At 46.0% G+C, this 14,980-nt stretch overlaps 2 protein-coding genes across 2 annotated transcripts; both read left to right on the plus strand.

Moving 5' to 3' along the window:
• Positions 1-1,312: 1,312 nt before the first annotated feature.
• Positions 1,313-2,418, plus strand: LOC123075268 (cytosolic sulfotransferase 15-like). The gene has a single exon (XM_044497920.1). The coding sequence runs from the start codon at positions 1,340-1,342 to the stop codon at positions 2,300-2,302; it is 963 nt and encodes a 320-aa protein (XP_044353855.1). The 5' UTR covers positions 1,313-1,339; the 3' UTR covers positions 2,303-2,418.
• Positions 2,419-10,820: 8,402 nt separating this feature from the next.
• On the plus strand, positions 10,821-11,399 carry LOC123076465 (cytosolic sulfotransferase 12-like). Its single transcript, XM_044498700.1, has one exon. It carries the CDS (start codon positions 10,821-10,823, stop codon positions 11,397-11,399), a length of 579 nt encoding a protein of 192 aa, XP_044354635.1.
• The last annotated feature ends 3,581 nt before the right edge of the window (positions 11,400-14,980 follow it).

The raw sequence follows: 14,980 nt of genomic DNA on the forward strand, positions 1-14,980 counted from the left end.
ATAATGAATTTGTTTAATTTGTTTGAGTAAACATTTTAAAGAATTGGCAAAATGATAATTTTATGATAGGGAATCTGCTAGCTAAGCAAAAGTATTCCCTAAATAAATTACAAAAATGGGATAAAGAAGATTTTTGACTTTTAGAATAGGGGATCTGGTAGAGATGCCCTCAGGGAAGTTTATGACAATGCAATTAGTGTTTTTCAGGGAATGTCAATGCTATTTGTCATTTGTGGAATTATAACTTCTAGCAAAAACATGTGCATGTGCACGTGTTACACAACGCGTCCAATAAGCCATGAACATGGTATGGTGGCAAGTGAGGAGTAAAATCCCCGCAAGTAATCTTGCGGTTCATAGGAATGGAAGATTTAAATGAGCAACTACTAAGTTACTAAGCAACCTAGAAATGATGGGTTGCGGTGGCTTGGGGCTACGGGGATCGTTCGTGGGGCTCGTTTGTAAGAGTGTGCTTCGTTGTGTGAGGGGTTATGGGCATACTCGCCCGTAACTGTGGTGTTCGTGTAGGGCTCATGTAAACACCACCAGTACACCAACGTTGCGACATGTAACAACAACACGACCACCCACCCAACGCCTTTCTTCACCACGAAGGCCATATCCATAATGTGGAAAGAACACCGGTCAATGAAACGACATCAAAGCACATGTAAAATTTCATTTAAAAAATACAAAAACATATTTTGATTTTTAAAAAAAATCTGAAAACAATTACACATGAACCTATGGATGTGTAGTACACGCCTTAAATTTTCATGAAGAAATACATTCTGGTTCAAGCTACACAAAAGAAAACATGTCTTTCTAGCACATGAAATCTATTCATTATAAAAGTCTATGATTTTCTTTATACAGCTCACACCAATGCGTATTTGATCATGAAACCTTTTACAGAAATGTAGTATACATCTAAATGTTCATCTCTATTTATTTTCAGAATTTTTTGAAACTTTAAAACATTATTTTTGAAGTTTTCAGAAACAGGGCTCCATGGAGCTCAGGAGCAAGAAATCCACTCTCCCCGAATAATTCATTTTTTTTTACTTTGTTTGGTTTGGCTCACTGCCCTCAAGTTAATCATGTACAGCTCAACTGCTCAAGTGTCGCCTTGTGTATGCATATTCGGCGCCCACTTTGACAGTGATGTGCAATTAAACTAGTACAACTCGCGGTACATGCACACGATTATATACTAGGGCGGACAAGCTAGTTTAATGTTTTCCCTTTGTCTATAGCCCCTTACAAATACCCATGCTATATCTGGACGTGCTCACAATCAAAATCACCCACCAACCCCAGCTCACCTCAAAAATTGGCCATGGCAGCAGCTCAAAGCGAGAGCAACCATACCAGCATCGTGGAGGAAGGAGAGAGCCATGTTGCAGAGGTGCGAGGAGGCTGGGTCCTGTATCAAGGCTGTTGGCTGAGATCCCACAACGTGCAAAGCGTCATGCTCGTGCAAGAGCGCTTCAAGGCTCGCCCCGACGACACCTTCCTTGTCACGTTCCCAAAGTGCGGCACCACCTGGCTAAAGGCCCTCGCATTCACGGTCACAAACCGTTTCCGCCACGCCGCCACCAGCGAGGACCACCCGCTGCTCACCCAGCACCCTCAAGACCTAGTGTCGTTTCTCGAGATGCCCTACCGCCAGCTACACCCTCTCGCTGATCTTGAGAAGCTCGCCTCACCTAGGCTTCTTGCCACCCACATGCCGATCACACTGCTACCTCCGTGTGTGTCTAACCTCGGTTGTCGTGTTGTGTACCTGTGCCGCAATCCCAAGGACGTGTTCGTGTCCTTATGGCACTTCACCAACAAGGTAGGCGCGGACTACACCACACCCATGGATCAGGCATTTGAGTTGTTTTCTGACGGGGTATCCCCGTACGGGCCTATCTGGGAACACAATCTTGGGTTCTGGAAGAAATACACGGCGGAGAGCGACAATGTTCTTTTCTTGAAGTATGATGATATGATGGCCGAACCGGTCAAGCACGTCAAGATGCTCGCCAAGTTCCTCTGTGCCCCCTTCACCGAGCAGGAAGTGAGCTACGGAGTCGTGGAGGATGTCGTGCACCTGTGTAGCTTTGATAAGCTCAAGAGCATACCAATCAACTCATCGGGAGAAACTGATAGGATTGGTGGGCTGCCAATGGCTAATTCTTCCTACTTTAGGACCGGGAAGGTTGGTGACTGGGCAAACCATTTGACGGAAGAGATGTCGAAGAAGCTGGATGACATCGTTGAGGAGAAGCTGAGAGGGTCAGGTCTCACATTTTGACATTCCCATTGTCATGCTTAACTATGTGTGTGCTTGTGCAACCAAAATGTGTGTTCTCAATAATAATGTGAAAGACTATGTACTTCTATATTTGCTAAGCTTTTTTTTGTTCTAAATTAATTGACTCTACTGTGCTTTTGAGGTATTGAGAAATAAAGAAAACTTATGTGTAAAAGGCAATGACATCAATTGTCATGAGATTTATAAATGTGTAGTAATATGAACTAGTGGTTAAATTTTAAGTTTAAAGATTATGTTGATGACAACTACTATGGGGGACCAACAACACTTATATGGAAATACAATGGAGCCTATTTCTTAATTGATTTTAGGAATAGTTATTTCTCACTAAAATATTTATAGCCATCTTATGAAGATATTTCTCCCCTTTATATTTGAACGAACTTTAGTGATCGATGATTGTTGGCATCGAACAAAATAAATGAACAATAAACCGGCAATGTAATATTAATTATAGATGGAGACAGCGCAACAGTTTTTTGTGAAGAGAATATATTAACATTGAGAAGGTATTAATCACATCCAGTCTTTCCACCAACACAATTGCAAGAGCTACTCGGGACATTGAGGATGCACACAGTTAAATAATACAAAAAAGAGAAGGAAAAAACGGCCAATGCAACATCTACAGCTAACAAGAGCAACAACCTTCATTGATGGCAACCCAAGCTAAAAGGATAGGTGCCTCAATAATGGACCATCCAAAAATGATGCCCGAGCACCGTTGTCGCTGGACACTATCACCGAGGCTAGATCATGGGCTTTCTCCTTGAGAGAAGTTTGAGTAAACTCAATGCAATGACTTCAACAAGGGAACGGCGTCATTTCCCGGTTAAACTAATGGAAGTTGGACCTTGAGCCCTTGCACTCAAAGAGCATCACCTAGCCGACATCCCATGTGCTGTCACCACCTACACATCCATCTTGGCACGGACCTAGCCACAGAATTAGAACCATGTCCATGCAACACATGTTGTCGGGCAGTGCGTAGGGAGTCGCGCGGAGGGACGTCGGCCATCTCCATCGATTCTATGCCGCCGAGAGTCCAGACTACCTACGCAGAGCCAATTTAGGAGGTTGTGCGATGGAAGAATAACTGCTTGAGCCAATTTAGGAGGTTGCCTGATTGGAATTTGTCAAAGTGCACACAAGAGTACCAGATTTTCAAGATTTGCTTTGTGTACTACGGCATTTTGCGGCATGAGTGCAAAAAATATTTTATAGTACAGTAGAGATGCTTGAAAGGCATTGTGGGAAGTCAAGATAGCTAAGATAGAAATATTATCCGATGGATGAAATTCGGTGGAGATGATATAGAAGCCTAAAATGCGTCATGCAGGGGTCATGTTTTACAAGGCATCGAGCAATGCATAGTGATGTGTTGGGCTGATACGGTGCAAGGTGGAGTATGGTTGCAGTCGGATACGTTCGACTGGGTCACATATATAAGGCGTGTGGCATGGACAATCTGGCGGATCGACAGGGATGTCGGTCAAAATAAAAGATGGCAATGATTTCAGTGATGACGACATAGGAGCGTGATGCTGATGATGGGCGACTTTCGGGCGTGGTAACAGGTGGCGCATGTCTAAGGGCTTGTGCACTTCATCATGGCGATGGTGCGGGTTGATTCAAGGTGGTGTACACACGGGAGATTAAAATCAACGGGCGCGGGGTGGCATATTGCAGTCATGTTGAAGGTGGAGTTGGAGTATGATGGAAGACTTCACTCGATGCTTATGGAGGGGCTACGGCGTAAGTGCACGGAGAGTCGAAGCCTGTTTCAGCCGAAAAAAGCGAGTAACATGTTGTTTAGGTTGTGGCTAACTGGTTTGAGGGATATGTGAAACTCATCATCAATCGGCGATGACCGATGGTTCTCTACCTTGGGGGTTGAAATGTTGTTGTATAGCTATCCAAGATACTTGATCTGGATAACAGAAGCTCGACGCGGTGATAGCGGTGAGGCATGCGGTAAGCACGGGGCACGATGACAGATCATGACACTGATGGTCCAGACTTGTGGTTAGAGTAAGTGTGGAGAAGATGCTGGAGTAGTGTTGGCGAGTGACAGGTTCAACTTTGTGGCGGTGTCTATCAAGTTGGGCGCATCTGGAGATGGACGGGAGTTGACCATGGAGAATCTGCGAAAGTGTTGGAAACTCTAAATGTCAATAGCTTGGGGAGTACATGCCCGTATATTCTATGGTGTTTAGTGCACATGGAAAAGTGCGGGTGACAAGTGCAGAAGGAGACAAAATGCTATAGTTGTGAAATATGTAAAAGAGAATCCGAAAAAGGATGAGACAACTTAATTTTGGCTCAAGTGTTGACAGTAGGTAAGAAGGGACTACAAGTTGCAGGTGGAGTCAAATGGAGTCTGGGAGTAGCCGCAGTACTCATGGTGTATCTCAAGTCTAATATACATGAAGGTTCGACACATGGATGAATCCAAGGTGGCGGAGAATATTCGCTAAGGTGGTATTTGTTGGAATTGTGTCGAATATTTGTACAAGGTATGTTATAGTTGGACTTGGATTTGAAGGTACAGAGATGCGTTTGAGTAGGAGTGTAGGACACTTGTATCCCAGATGTCTTATATAATGCGGGGGTGGGGTAGACACACGATGTAATATATGCCAACATAGAGCCTGTTTGGGACTGCTCTGCTCCTTAAAATCCAGCTCCGCTCTAGAAAACACAAGCCAAACGGGGTAGCTCCTGGATATGCCGCTTCGCAAAAAAACTAGAATCCGGGATACAACTCCCAGTTTTTTATGAAGCTCTTCAGGGGGTGCTCCAAAAAACTCCAGAAACTGGAGTTGGGAGGAAATTACCCACCACTGCCACCAGTAAGTGGATACCCCTTCGTTTCTATCCCCTCATCCAATCAGATAGATCCTTTTCACCAAATTTATCATTTCTGAAGCTGGAGCTAGATGGAAGCCAAACATTCTCTTTGGTAGTGCTACAACTCCTGTATGAAACTGCTCCAAAGTGAATTTCGTGGAATGAAACTAATTTTGGTGAAGCAGAGCAGTCCCAAACAGCCCATAATAGCACATGCATGCAGGGGGAGCCGGCAGCGTGTGCTGACATCCAGGAGGCCGATGTGTGGTATTGTAGCGGTCTTGTGGGGAGGAGTGCCCATAGTTAGGCCCAGGGATGTAGCCATGATGTTGAACCTCGTTAATAAATCTCGGTATCGTGCCTCGTGTGCTTGCTTGGTCCTTGGTAGATCAACAATATGCCTCGGGTTAATTCTAACAAGCCCCATGTGGCACCTCGGACAAGGGAGGAACCCATATACCAAGCAGAAGTTGAGTTGCCAAATGTCATCTTGGGCCATGTCGAGCACCCCAAACCTTTGCACTGAGCGGGAGCATCAAACTGGTGGCCCACGGGAGCCCTGTCCAGCCGCAGCCTGGCGCTCACGAAGGAGCCGCTCTGCTTCCTCCTACGTCATGCGGAGGGCTGCCGCAGCCAATGCCGACGGTGCACGCGGAGCCCTAGCGGCGGCCTTGCCCCTGCCGACATTGGTGAAGGAGTCGCTAAGCGACCATTCCTCGCCGATCTTGGAGAGCTCGCCGTCAACGCGGTGACGGCACCTGACGACCATCTCCACGGTGGTGACGGAGTGGTCGAAGGCCCAGGCGGCGGCGAGGTCTGGGTCGTTGCGGAACGATTTCGGTGTCGCGTCTGATTTAGCGAATGTGGAGCGACAGGCAGCGTCGCGCCACTCGTAGCGCATCTATTGTTGCACCGCCCGCTCCTCCTCAGACACAAAGGCCCTCAAGCTTGAGGGATCATCGCCGCCGCCGCCTCCGAGAGTGGAGGATGCGGCTGTGCGCCTTGGTGATCGCGGGCGGCAGCTCGTCCTTAACAAACTGCCCGCGAAGGTTGCGGCGGGGCCGGCAACGCAGCCCCGTCATTAAGGGCGTAACGGGTTGCCAGGAGCGGCGAGGCCGTCTTGTCCTTCAAGCGATGCCCGATCTGGATGCCGCCACCGCGATTACGCAACGGGGATGGTTGCTCCTCCTTGACACGACGTCCGACCTAGACGCCGCAACGGTTGCGTGGGGGGGGGGGGGACGCGGGCTCCTCCTTCACCTGCTGGAGAGGACACACTGTCTCCCACTTAACGCGGTAGTGTGGCGGGGATGACGGCTCCTCCTTAACCGCACGCGGCGGCGAGGGTGGCGCCGGCCCATATGACGGAGCGATCACTCCATCATGATCTAGGTCCGATAAACGAATTCTTCGCCCGTTAGAGCGGCCTCCGCGATGAGGCGGGACTGCGGTTGTAGCTGTTGTTGCTCCTGCAGTGGTACCTAGTCCTCCTAGTCACCAGAGGAGATGACAATGACAATCTCCTCCTTGTTGGAGGAGCCGGCCATCGTGGATGCTGAGGGGCCTGGAGAGCGAGGGCGGCAGCGCCATGATCCGCCTGATAAAGAACTGCCGCCACTTCCGTCTGCTGGCGCGAAGAACCAGATCGGCATCACAAGGAGGATGAGGAAGGGCTCGGAGAAGATGCAGTATGGATGTGTGCATCATGGGCACACGGCTTAAATAGTCACGGTAGAGCCACGCGAAGGGCCAGCCAGCCCGCTTCAATGCGGTGCAACGGCGGGTGTTGGTTTCTTGGGATGCGGCGTCCGCACTGAAGTGGCGACGTCTGAGAGGTTGCGTCCGTCAGCGCCGCCCACATGTCCGGTCACGACGGTTAGCATATGCCGGCCACTGCATGCTATGGGCCAGCATGAATGCGTTGCGTGGGCGTTGGAAGGAAAACGCGGGAGAGGGTGTTTTTAGTGGGCCACGACGATTAGAAGTGGGCATGGCAGCAGTCCAGACACCCGCAACCCCCAGTTTGTCTCGGATATACGGAAAAATAGTGTGTCTAGACTCGTCGGCGGACCTCGGACTGTACGGTGCGGACGGTTATGGCGATTTAAAGGTTCATGTTGGAGATGCCCTAATAAAGTTGTAGGCGTGAAACTTAGAGGAAAAAAAAAACAATGCTACTAGCAAAACTCGCGTGTGCGCCGCACCGCGCATCCAACAAATATCATGAGCCTGATACGGCGGAAAAGTGAGCCATAAAAACCCCGCACTGTCTTGCAATCACAAGAATCTCTACTCTCTATACTATAACTATATTAGAACAATGCCCGTGCGTTGCAACGGGATATAAATATTCTAGTACGTTAGCTTGTGATTTATCTATCAATAATAATGCGACTGTGTAAATAAATATTCATCAAATTCTGCCCGTGAATTACCTTATATTTTGATTAAAAGTTTGATAAGTAAATTAAAGTGAAATTGATTCAGAAGATAAGTAAATTAAGGTGATTGATTATCATATACATGAAAGGTTAGACAAAGAGGTGTTCTTCCCACCACCCCTTCATCCAACCTTCCATGTACTCTCTCCGTAAACAAATATAAGAGTGTTTAGATAACTACTTCAGTAATCTAAATGCTCTTATATTAGTTTACAGAAGGAGTGTATGATAATATATATATATATATATATATATATATATATATATATATATATATATATATATTATATATATATAATAGTTAAAAAGAACATAAGGTTCCCATTTCATCTTTATTCCCACCACCCCTTCGTCCAACCTTCCATGTATATGATAATCAATCATCTTAATTTACTTACCTTAACCAATTCCACTTTAATTTACTCACCAAACTTCTAATCAAAATATAAGATAATTCACGATCAGAATTTGATGAACATTTATCTATACAATCACATTATTATTAATAGGTATATCACATGCTAGCGTACTAAAATATTTATATCCGTATAAATCACAATGAGCATTGTTCTAGCAGAAGATTAAAAATTCCATGACTGCCGGTGAGGATTGGCGAATTCTGCACATATTACTCCTACTCCGTATTATCTTCTCGATGGCCCAACCGGGCATCATGTGGTTCACGATCTGGCCCAACAGTTCAAACAAATATGCTTCCTTTTACACTGGTCTTCGTTGGCATCCCACCTCGCACAAGCAACCGGCATCATTTGGGTCACGGTGCTGCCTGTCGTTTCCGTTTCGTCGTTTAAAGGGGTTCATCACGTCTTGAACTAGTAAGACTTCGGGGGTGTTTGGTTTCAGGGACTTTTTTGTGTTGGAACTAAAAAAGTCTCTAAAAGTCCCTAGCAAATCAAAAGGGGGGACTTTTTTGTGACTTTTTGCTAAAAGTCCTTAAAAGCACATCCTTAAGAGTCTTTTTCAAAAAGTCCTAGGACTAGAAAAAGTCCTAGGACTAGAGAACCAAACACCACCTTCATTAAAACATAAACAAAATGTGGTACTGTGGTGCTAATTAAGCATGGACGTACTACATGGGATTTTAGGTAGGGAGAACGTCGAATAATCGAACGACATCTACCGCGGCTCAAAACTCACCGAATGCGCTGAAGCACAGCAGCTCAGGTGTCGCCTTGTGTTTTCATATTGAGAAAGGTGTGATAGCTCTCGGGTGTCTCTACACCCTTTATGAACAATAAATTCTTGAAAATAGAACAAAATTCAGAAAAACAACTGAAGGTTTGCAACATCAAATATGCTCAAACATCGTAAGTACTTGCAAGTTTTCACAACGAAATATCATGTAGAGAAAAGTGTAGGCACGAGTTTCTGAATTCAGTGCTAAAAGTGCTTAAAAACTTTGAGCACTGAAAACTTTTTCTTGTGTAGAGCTTCTCGAATGTTTTTTCTACGTCAAAACTTACAAGCACCTATAAAGTTTGAGCATATTTGATGTCGAAAAGTTTCCGTCTTTTAAATTTTATTTTCTGTTTTTCTAAATTTACTGTTCATAGAGAAAACCCACTCTCGGGTATGCTCCTTTTGATCGCCTGGTGCTGATCGATATTGCTTGGCATTCGCAGTTAAGTATTGCATCTTTCTTTCCTTTTTTTATAGAAAAAGATGATACCCCGACCTCTGTGTCTGGGAGATGCATGCAGCTATTTTATTAATTATTCTCGAGGACCTTACAAAGTAAAACAATAATATATCTGAATCCGCCATTTTGACAACATCTGCCGCTACTCCTATCCATATGATGAAGGGGTGCAAGCCGGGCCACATACCCAGACCTCTCACCTAAGCCTAACATCTAAAGCTGGAGGCCCCGACCAAGCCATCTACCGGGTCCGGGGCACAAACCGGTCTGACGCACTCACATGTGTCGTCGCCGCCATCTTCCACTGGTCCATCTTCAGAGCAGATTGATGTGTCAACCTTAGCAGGTCCTTCGCCATCGACGCCACCACGACGCCGAATGACGACCTCCACCTATGCGAGCCTTGGAAGGTCTTCCGCCATGGACGCCACCACGACGCCAAACAACAACCTCCACCTACGCGAGTCCATCTCCAAGCAACGAACGTAGATCCATGCTAGGATAGGTCCGCACCACCGCTGTCGCCCACCACCCACAAGCGCCACCGAACCCCAAGGTTACCAAAGCGGCGCCTTCAAGAAGGTAACGGTGCCGTGAGCGCCGCCGTCGCCCAACAAAGTTAGGGCTTTCGCCTGGGAGACCTAGGGGAAGGGGAAGTGGGGAGATCAGTCCATACCGACGCCTTTAAGGAGGGGAACGGCGCCCTAGGGATTTCGCCCGAATTAGATCCCCGCCATCAGCAGCGCCTCCTGTACAGAACCGGCGACCAAGGGAAGCGCGGCCCGACCAGGCTGGCCCGCCGCAGAAGCCGCCGCCAGCCGCCAACGACCACCGGGATCCCGCCGCCCGCACGGCCAGGACGCCAGATCCACCGCCCGCACGACTGCTCGCCGGACCCTGCCGTGCCTCGCCAAAAGGAGCCGCCGCTCCAGATCCGGGACTCCCCACGCAGAGGCAGGGCTGCCGAGACCCCGCCGCCACCATCCTTGGTGCCCCGGGCTTGCCCGACGGCTGCCTCAGGCGGCGGCGAGGAGGTGGGACGAGATGGGGAGGGGGCCGAGGCGGCGCGGCTGGGAGAGATTTTCACTTCCCGGCCTCTGCACCAACCAGGGATGCATACGGCCATTTTAGTATGAGTACCAAGATAATTATGGTCCTCATGATTTTTTAAATGAGTATCAAGATATTTCTTGATGCGTGGTTCCACCACACACCAAACTTGATCCTTAATAAACGGAGGAAAACCCATGTGCATCACCTGTCAATTTTAGAAATTAAACTCGGGTCGTTATGCTGCACAATCACATACCCAACCACTAAGCCAAGGCTCTCTTTTGAATACTTTTAGTCTGACGAGACCTCGTACTACATGTTAGTCGATCGAATCATATCACTGCTACCTGGTGCCGCGAGTTAGTTTAATGTTTTGCTTCTCAACATTATATAATCCATGAACCATGATACTAAATACCGATCCTGGTGGCCTCGACCTGCTCATACACAAACACAATTACCCACCACCCCCAACTTAGCTCGACGATTAGCCATGGCGGAAGCTCAAACTGAGAGCAACCACAACGCCAGCATCTTAGAGGGAGGAGGAGATGAGAGCATTGTTCCACAGACGCAAGGTTTCTGGGTGCTGTATCAAGGCTGCTGGCTGAGATCCCTAGCTGTGCAGAGCGTCGAGATCGTGCAGGAGCAGTTCGAGGCGCGCCCCGACGACATCCTCCTCGTCACGTACCCAAAGTGCGGCACCACTTGGATCAAGGCCCTTGTCTTCACCATCACCGACCGCTTTCGCCATGCAATCACCGACGACGACCACCCGCTGCTCACCCACCACCCTCAGGACCTCGTGCCATTTCTCGAGATGCCCTACCGTCAGCTCCACCCTCTCGCTGATCTCGAGAAGCTCCCCTCCCCAAGGCTCCTCTCCACCGATATGCCGGTCACGCTGCTGCCTCCGTGCGTAGCGACCCTCGGTTGCCGAGTTGTGTACCTATGCCGCAGTCCCAAGGATGTGCTCGTGTCCAATTTAGATCGGAAAATCAAAACGCCGATCAAGATGATCGATGGGACAGAGAGAAACCCGGAGCAAGGGCGCGGGGAAAAGACTCTCTAGGGCAGCCGGTCAACACAACCGGCAGACGAACCCTAGGTACGGGCGGCGCGGCCCCCGGCGGCGGTCATGGCGGCTGACCGCGGGGCGAAAGTGGCGGGCGGCGCCTAGGGTTTGGATCGGTTAGGCTGATACCATATCTTTTTGGAAAAGGAGGAATACCTTCGGCCTCTGCATCAGTTGATGCATGCAACCATATTATTAGAAATCGAAACAGAGTCTTAACATCCAAGTAAGCTCAAAATCCGAGAAAAAAGGAGAAAATAAGTATGCAATGTGCCACATCCGGCAATAAAGCGCCACATCCGCCGATAAAGATAGGCTGCGATGCTTACACACCTAGCCTATTATTAACTCGCCATCCAAATTGCTGAAGATAGCCCATGCTACCGTCTCCTAGCGGTTGCATCCAATAACCATAGGCCCCCTGTAGTCCGCATGAGTGAGTAATGACCACATACGGATCCAGGCTGTAGCTCTGTAGATAACCTGCAAAAAATTGATGAATGATGTATCATTAAAAATCATATCATTTCTAGTGTTCCATATAACCCATAATAAAGGAGAGAGGCATTTTGGAGGCCGAGCTCCATGGAGGCCTTTATTTTTGAAAATTTCAAATTCAAATTTTCATGGTTCAAAAAATTCTGAAAAAAAATATGCGTGTACGTAAGGATGTAATAATTCATGATGAAATACCTTGAGTTGCGACCTGTACAAAAAAGACAAATTCATGGCCTGGAATGATGAATAGCATCATGTGTTAAACAGCTCTAGATTTGTCTTTTTTGCACAACCCTCATTTCAATGTATTTTGAACTGAAAATTTACACACATGTGTGTTATGCCTTCATGTATATCTGTATTTATTTTCAGAATTTTTTGAAATGTTGAAATACGAATTTTGATGAAATTTCAAATTTGAATTTGGAGGCCTCACTGGAGGCCGAGCTCCAAAAGGGATTTCCGATAATAAAGCACCTATCCCTATCCGAATATGTTTAGCCATGTGTATGTCTACTCCATTAAGTCACGTCCCAAATAACGTGTTTATGCTCATTGGAGGTTGGATGTTAAAAGCTATATGAATAGATCGCCATAACAATTTTGCAAGTGGACACTCGAGAAAGAGGTGTTTAATCGTTTCGTTTTGATCACAAAAACAGCACCTGAGGTTACCAACCCAATTCCTTTTCATCAAAATATCTTTGGTCAATATGACTTCTTTGTGGACGAACCACATAAAGATCTTGATGCGGAGTGGAACTTTAATCTTCCATATGTGCAAAGACCTCGACAAGGGCCCGGAGTCAATTAAGTCCAGATACATGGATTTCACAGAGAGTAATTCATTTGTGGTTAACTTTCAACTAATTTTATCCGCCTGGTCTGAAAGTTGAACATCCATCAACCTACGGACCAGGTGTAACCAAGCATTCCAACGTTCCCCTACAAAAGATCTCCTAAATTGGATGTTAAGTGGTACTGAATTCAATACTGTGGCGACATAATCCTCCTTACGTTGCACAATATTATATAGAAAAGGGTATTGTAAAGCCAGAGGCTGATACCATGTTAGAAGGGATAGAGGGAGATTGGTGGAATTGATGGTTATTGCTTGAGCCTCGTGAGCATATATATAGGAGTACATAATCTACTTGGAGTACAAGACAAGTCAGAATACTTCCTAATCTATCATATGTTTTCAATACAATCACGATACTCAACAAAGTATGCATCTTTCCGATGCAGAGGCCGGGGGATGACCTCCTTTCAAACAAAAAAACGATACTCAACAGTGGGTGTTAACTATTTTTTGTATAAATTTGATTAAAATTTAGAAAGTTTGACCTAAAACAAAGCTAATATGCAAAGTAAATAAAAACGAAGGAAGTACTACTAAAGATGGAGATGCTACAACGTAGTACATATCTACAGAAAAAGCAACGTTCGATCAAACGACATCAAGCACGGCTGAAACTTCTAACCGAGCATCAAGGCCTGCCTCGAGTAATATATTTTCCACATGGTTTGGTCTAGTAAAAGTGGAACTCAAAGTATGAACAGCTCACTGCCCAGCTGCTCAGGTGCTGCTTGCATATCGTGCATGTGGGGTTCTTCAGCGGTATATGGATTCACAAGGAGATTCAAAACTCCAAGATCTGTTGGAAGGATTGGTGTACATATTTATGTATGGCTAACGGGCGTCATTTGGTTCACGACGATCGATGGCCCAACAGGTCACGCTACGAAAGGCTTATTTTTCACACTAAGAGCTAGAGTCTCAAATCCACTACTTAATGAAATCAATGATTCAAATTTATTATATACTTTCACCTCTTTCTAGACTGTACGATAGCCGAATTTCTTTGGCGTATTCTTCATATAGCCTTCAACGTGAATCCTTCTATTAGCATCATCGCGTTATTTGGGATGTGGCTACATGGAGTGGATTTAAATATTGCGGGACTTATTCGGATAGGGATATGTGCACTATTTTGGACTATATGAAACTGCAGAAATGATATAATCTTCAACGAGAAATTTTTTAACAACTTTTTACAGGTTATCTACAGAACCACTACTGGATCCGTACGTGGTCCTTACTCACTCATGCAGACTCCAGGGAGCATTTGGTTCCTGGGTGCAACTGGTGGGATACGGTAGCACGGGTTAGCTTAAATCAATTTGGATGGGGACCTAACAATAGGCTAGTTGGTTAGTCATCGTAGCCTATTTTTTTCGCCGGCCGTGGCACTTTTTTTTTTTTACTTTTTGTTATCTCTAGACTCTTTTTGTGAGCCAGTACTAGACCTGAGACCTTGTTTCTATACTTTGGTTTAATAAATTGGCTGCATGCATCACTCTGATGCAGAGGTTGAAGGATTTCCTCCTTTTCAAAAATTAAAGAGGGAACATGTTAAAAGTTCCCAAGTAATTTTGTATACGCAAGTGGAACTCAAACTGATTTACAGTTCACTAAATGCTCAGCTGCTCAGGCGTTGCCCATTGTAGCCTTTTCATACTGCGTACGAGGAATTGTTTGGCTCTCCATTTGATCCCTTTGGTGTGCTTGGCTTTTGCAGTTAAGTATTACACCTTTTGATCGCTTGGTGCTCACTCTAGTCAAGTAGACCTCGTCGTACATGTTATTATATTGCTACTACTGGTTAGTGAATGCTGTGTTGTTTAAACACTAAAATCCTTGATAAATACCCATCCTGGATGCCTCAATCTGCTCATACCCAACTAGATCGGGTTCGCGCCTTGGCGCGAGGGTGTTGGTCCTAACGTTTTCATCAAATGGGTAATGCTAAGTCAGTATCAAACGGGTAATGCTAAGTCAGCATTAACCCAGGTTTAGCATATACAATCATACAAGATAACATGCAGTGAAGAATATAATAGGAGCGACATATAGATGTGCAGACACATGTGAACAGATTCCAAAATTACAGTAATATTTTAAAAATATGTTAACACTTCTTAAGTTACACAGAAAAAGGCTATAATAGTCAACAATGCAAGTATCTTCAAACAAGAAACCCATCTGACACTTTTACATCGCCACAAAGTGCTCTGTA

This window comes from Triticum aestivum, chromosome 3D (genome assembly GCF_018294505.1).
Source record: "Triticum aestivum cultivar Chinese Spring chromosome 3D, IWGSC CS RefSeq v2.1, whole genome shotgun sequence".
In the NCBI taxonomy this organism is placed as follows: Eukaryota; Viridiplantae; Streptophyta; class Magnoliopsida; order Poales; family Poaceae; genus Triticum; species Triticum aestivum.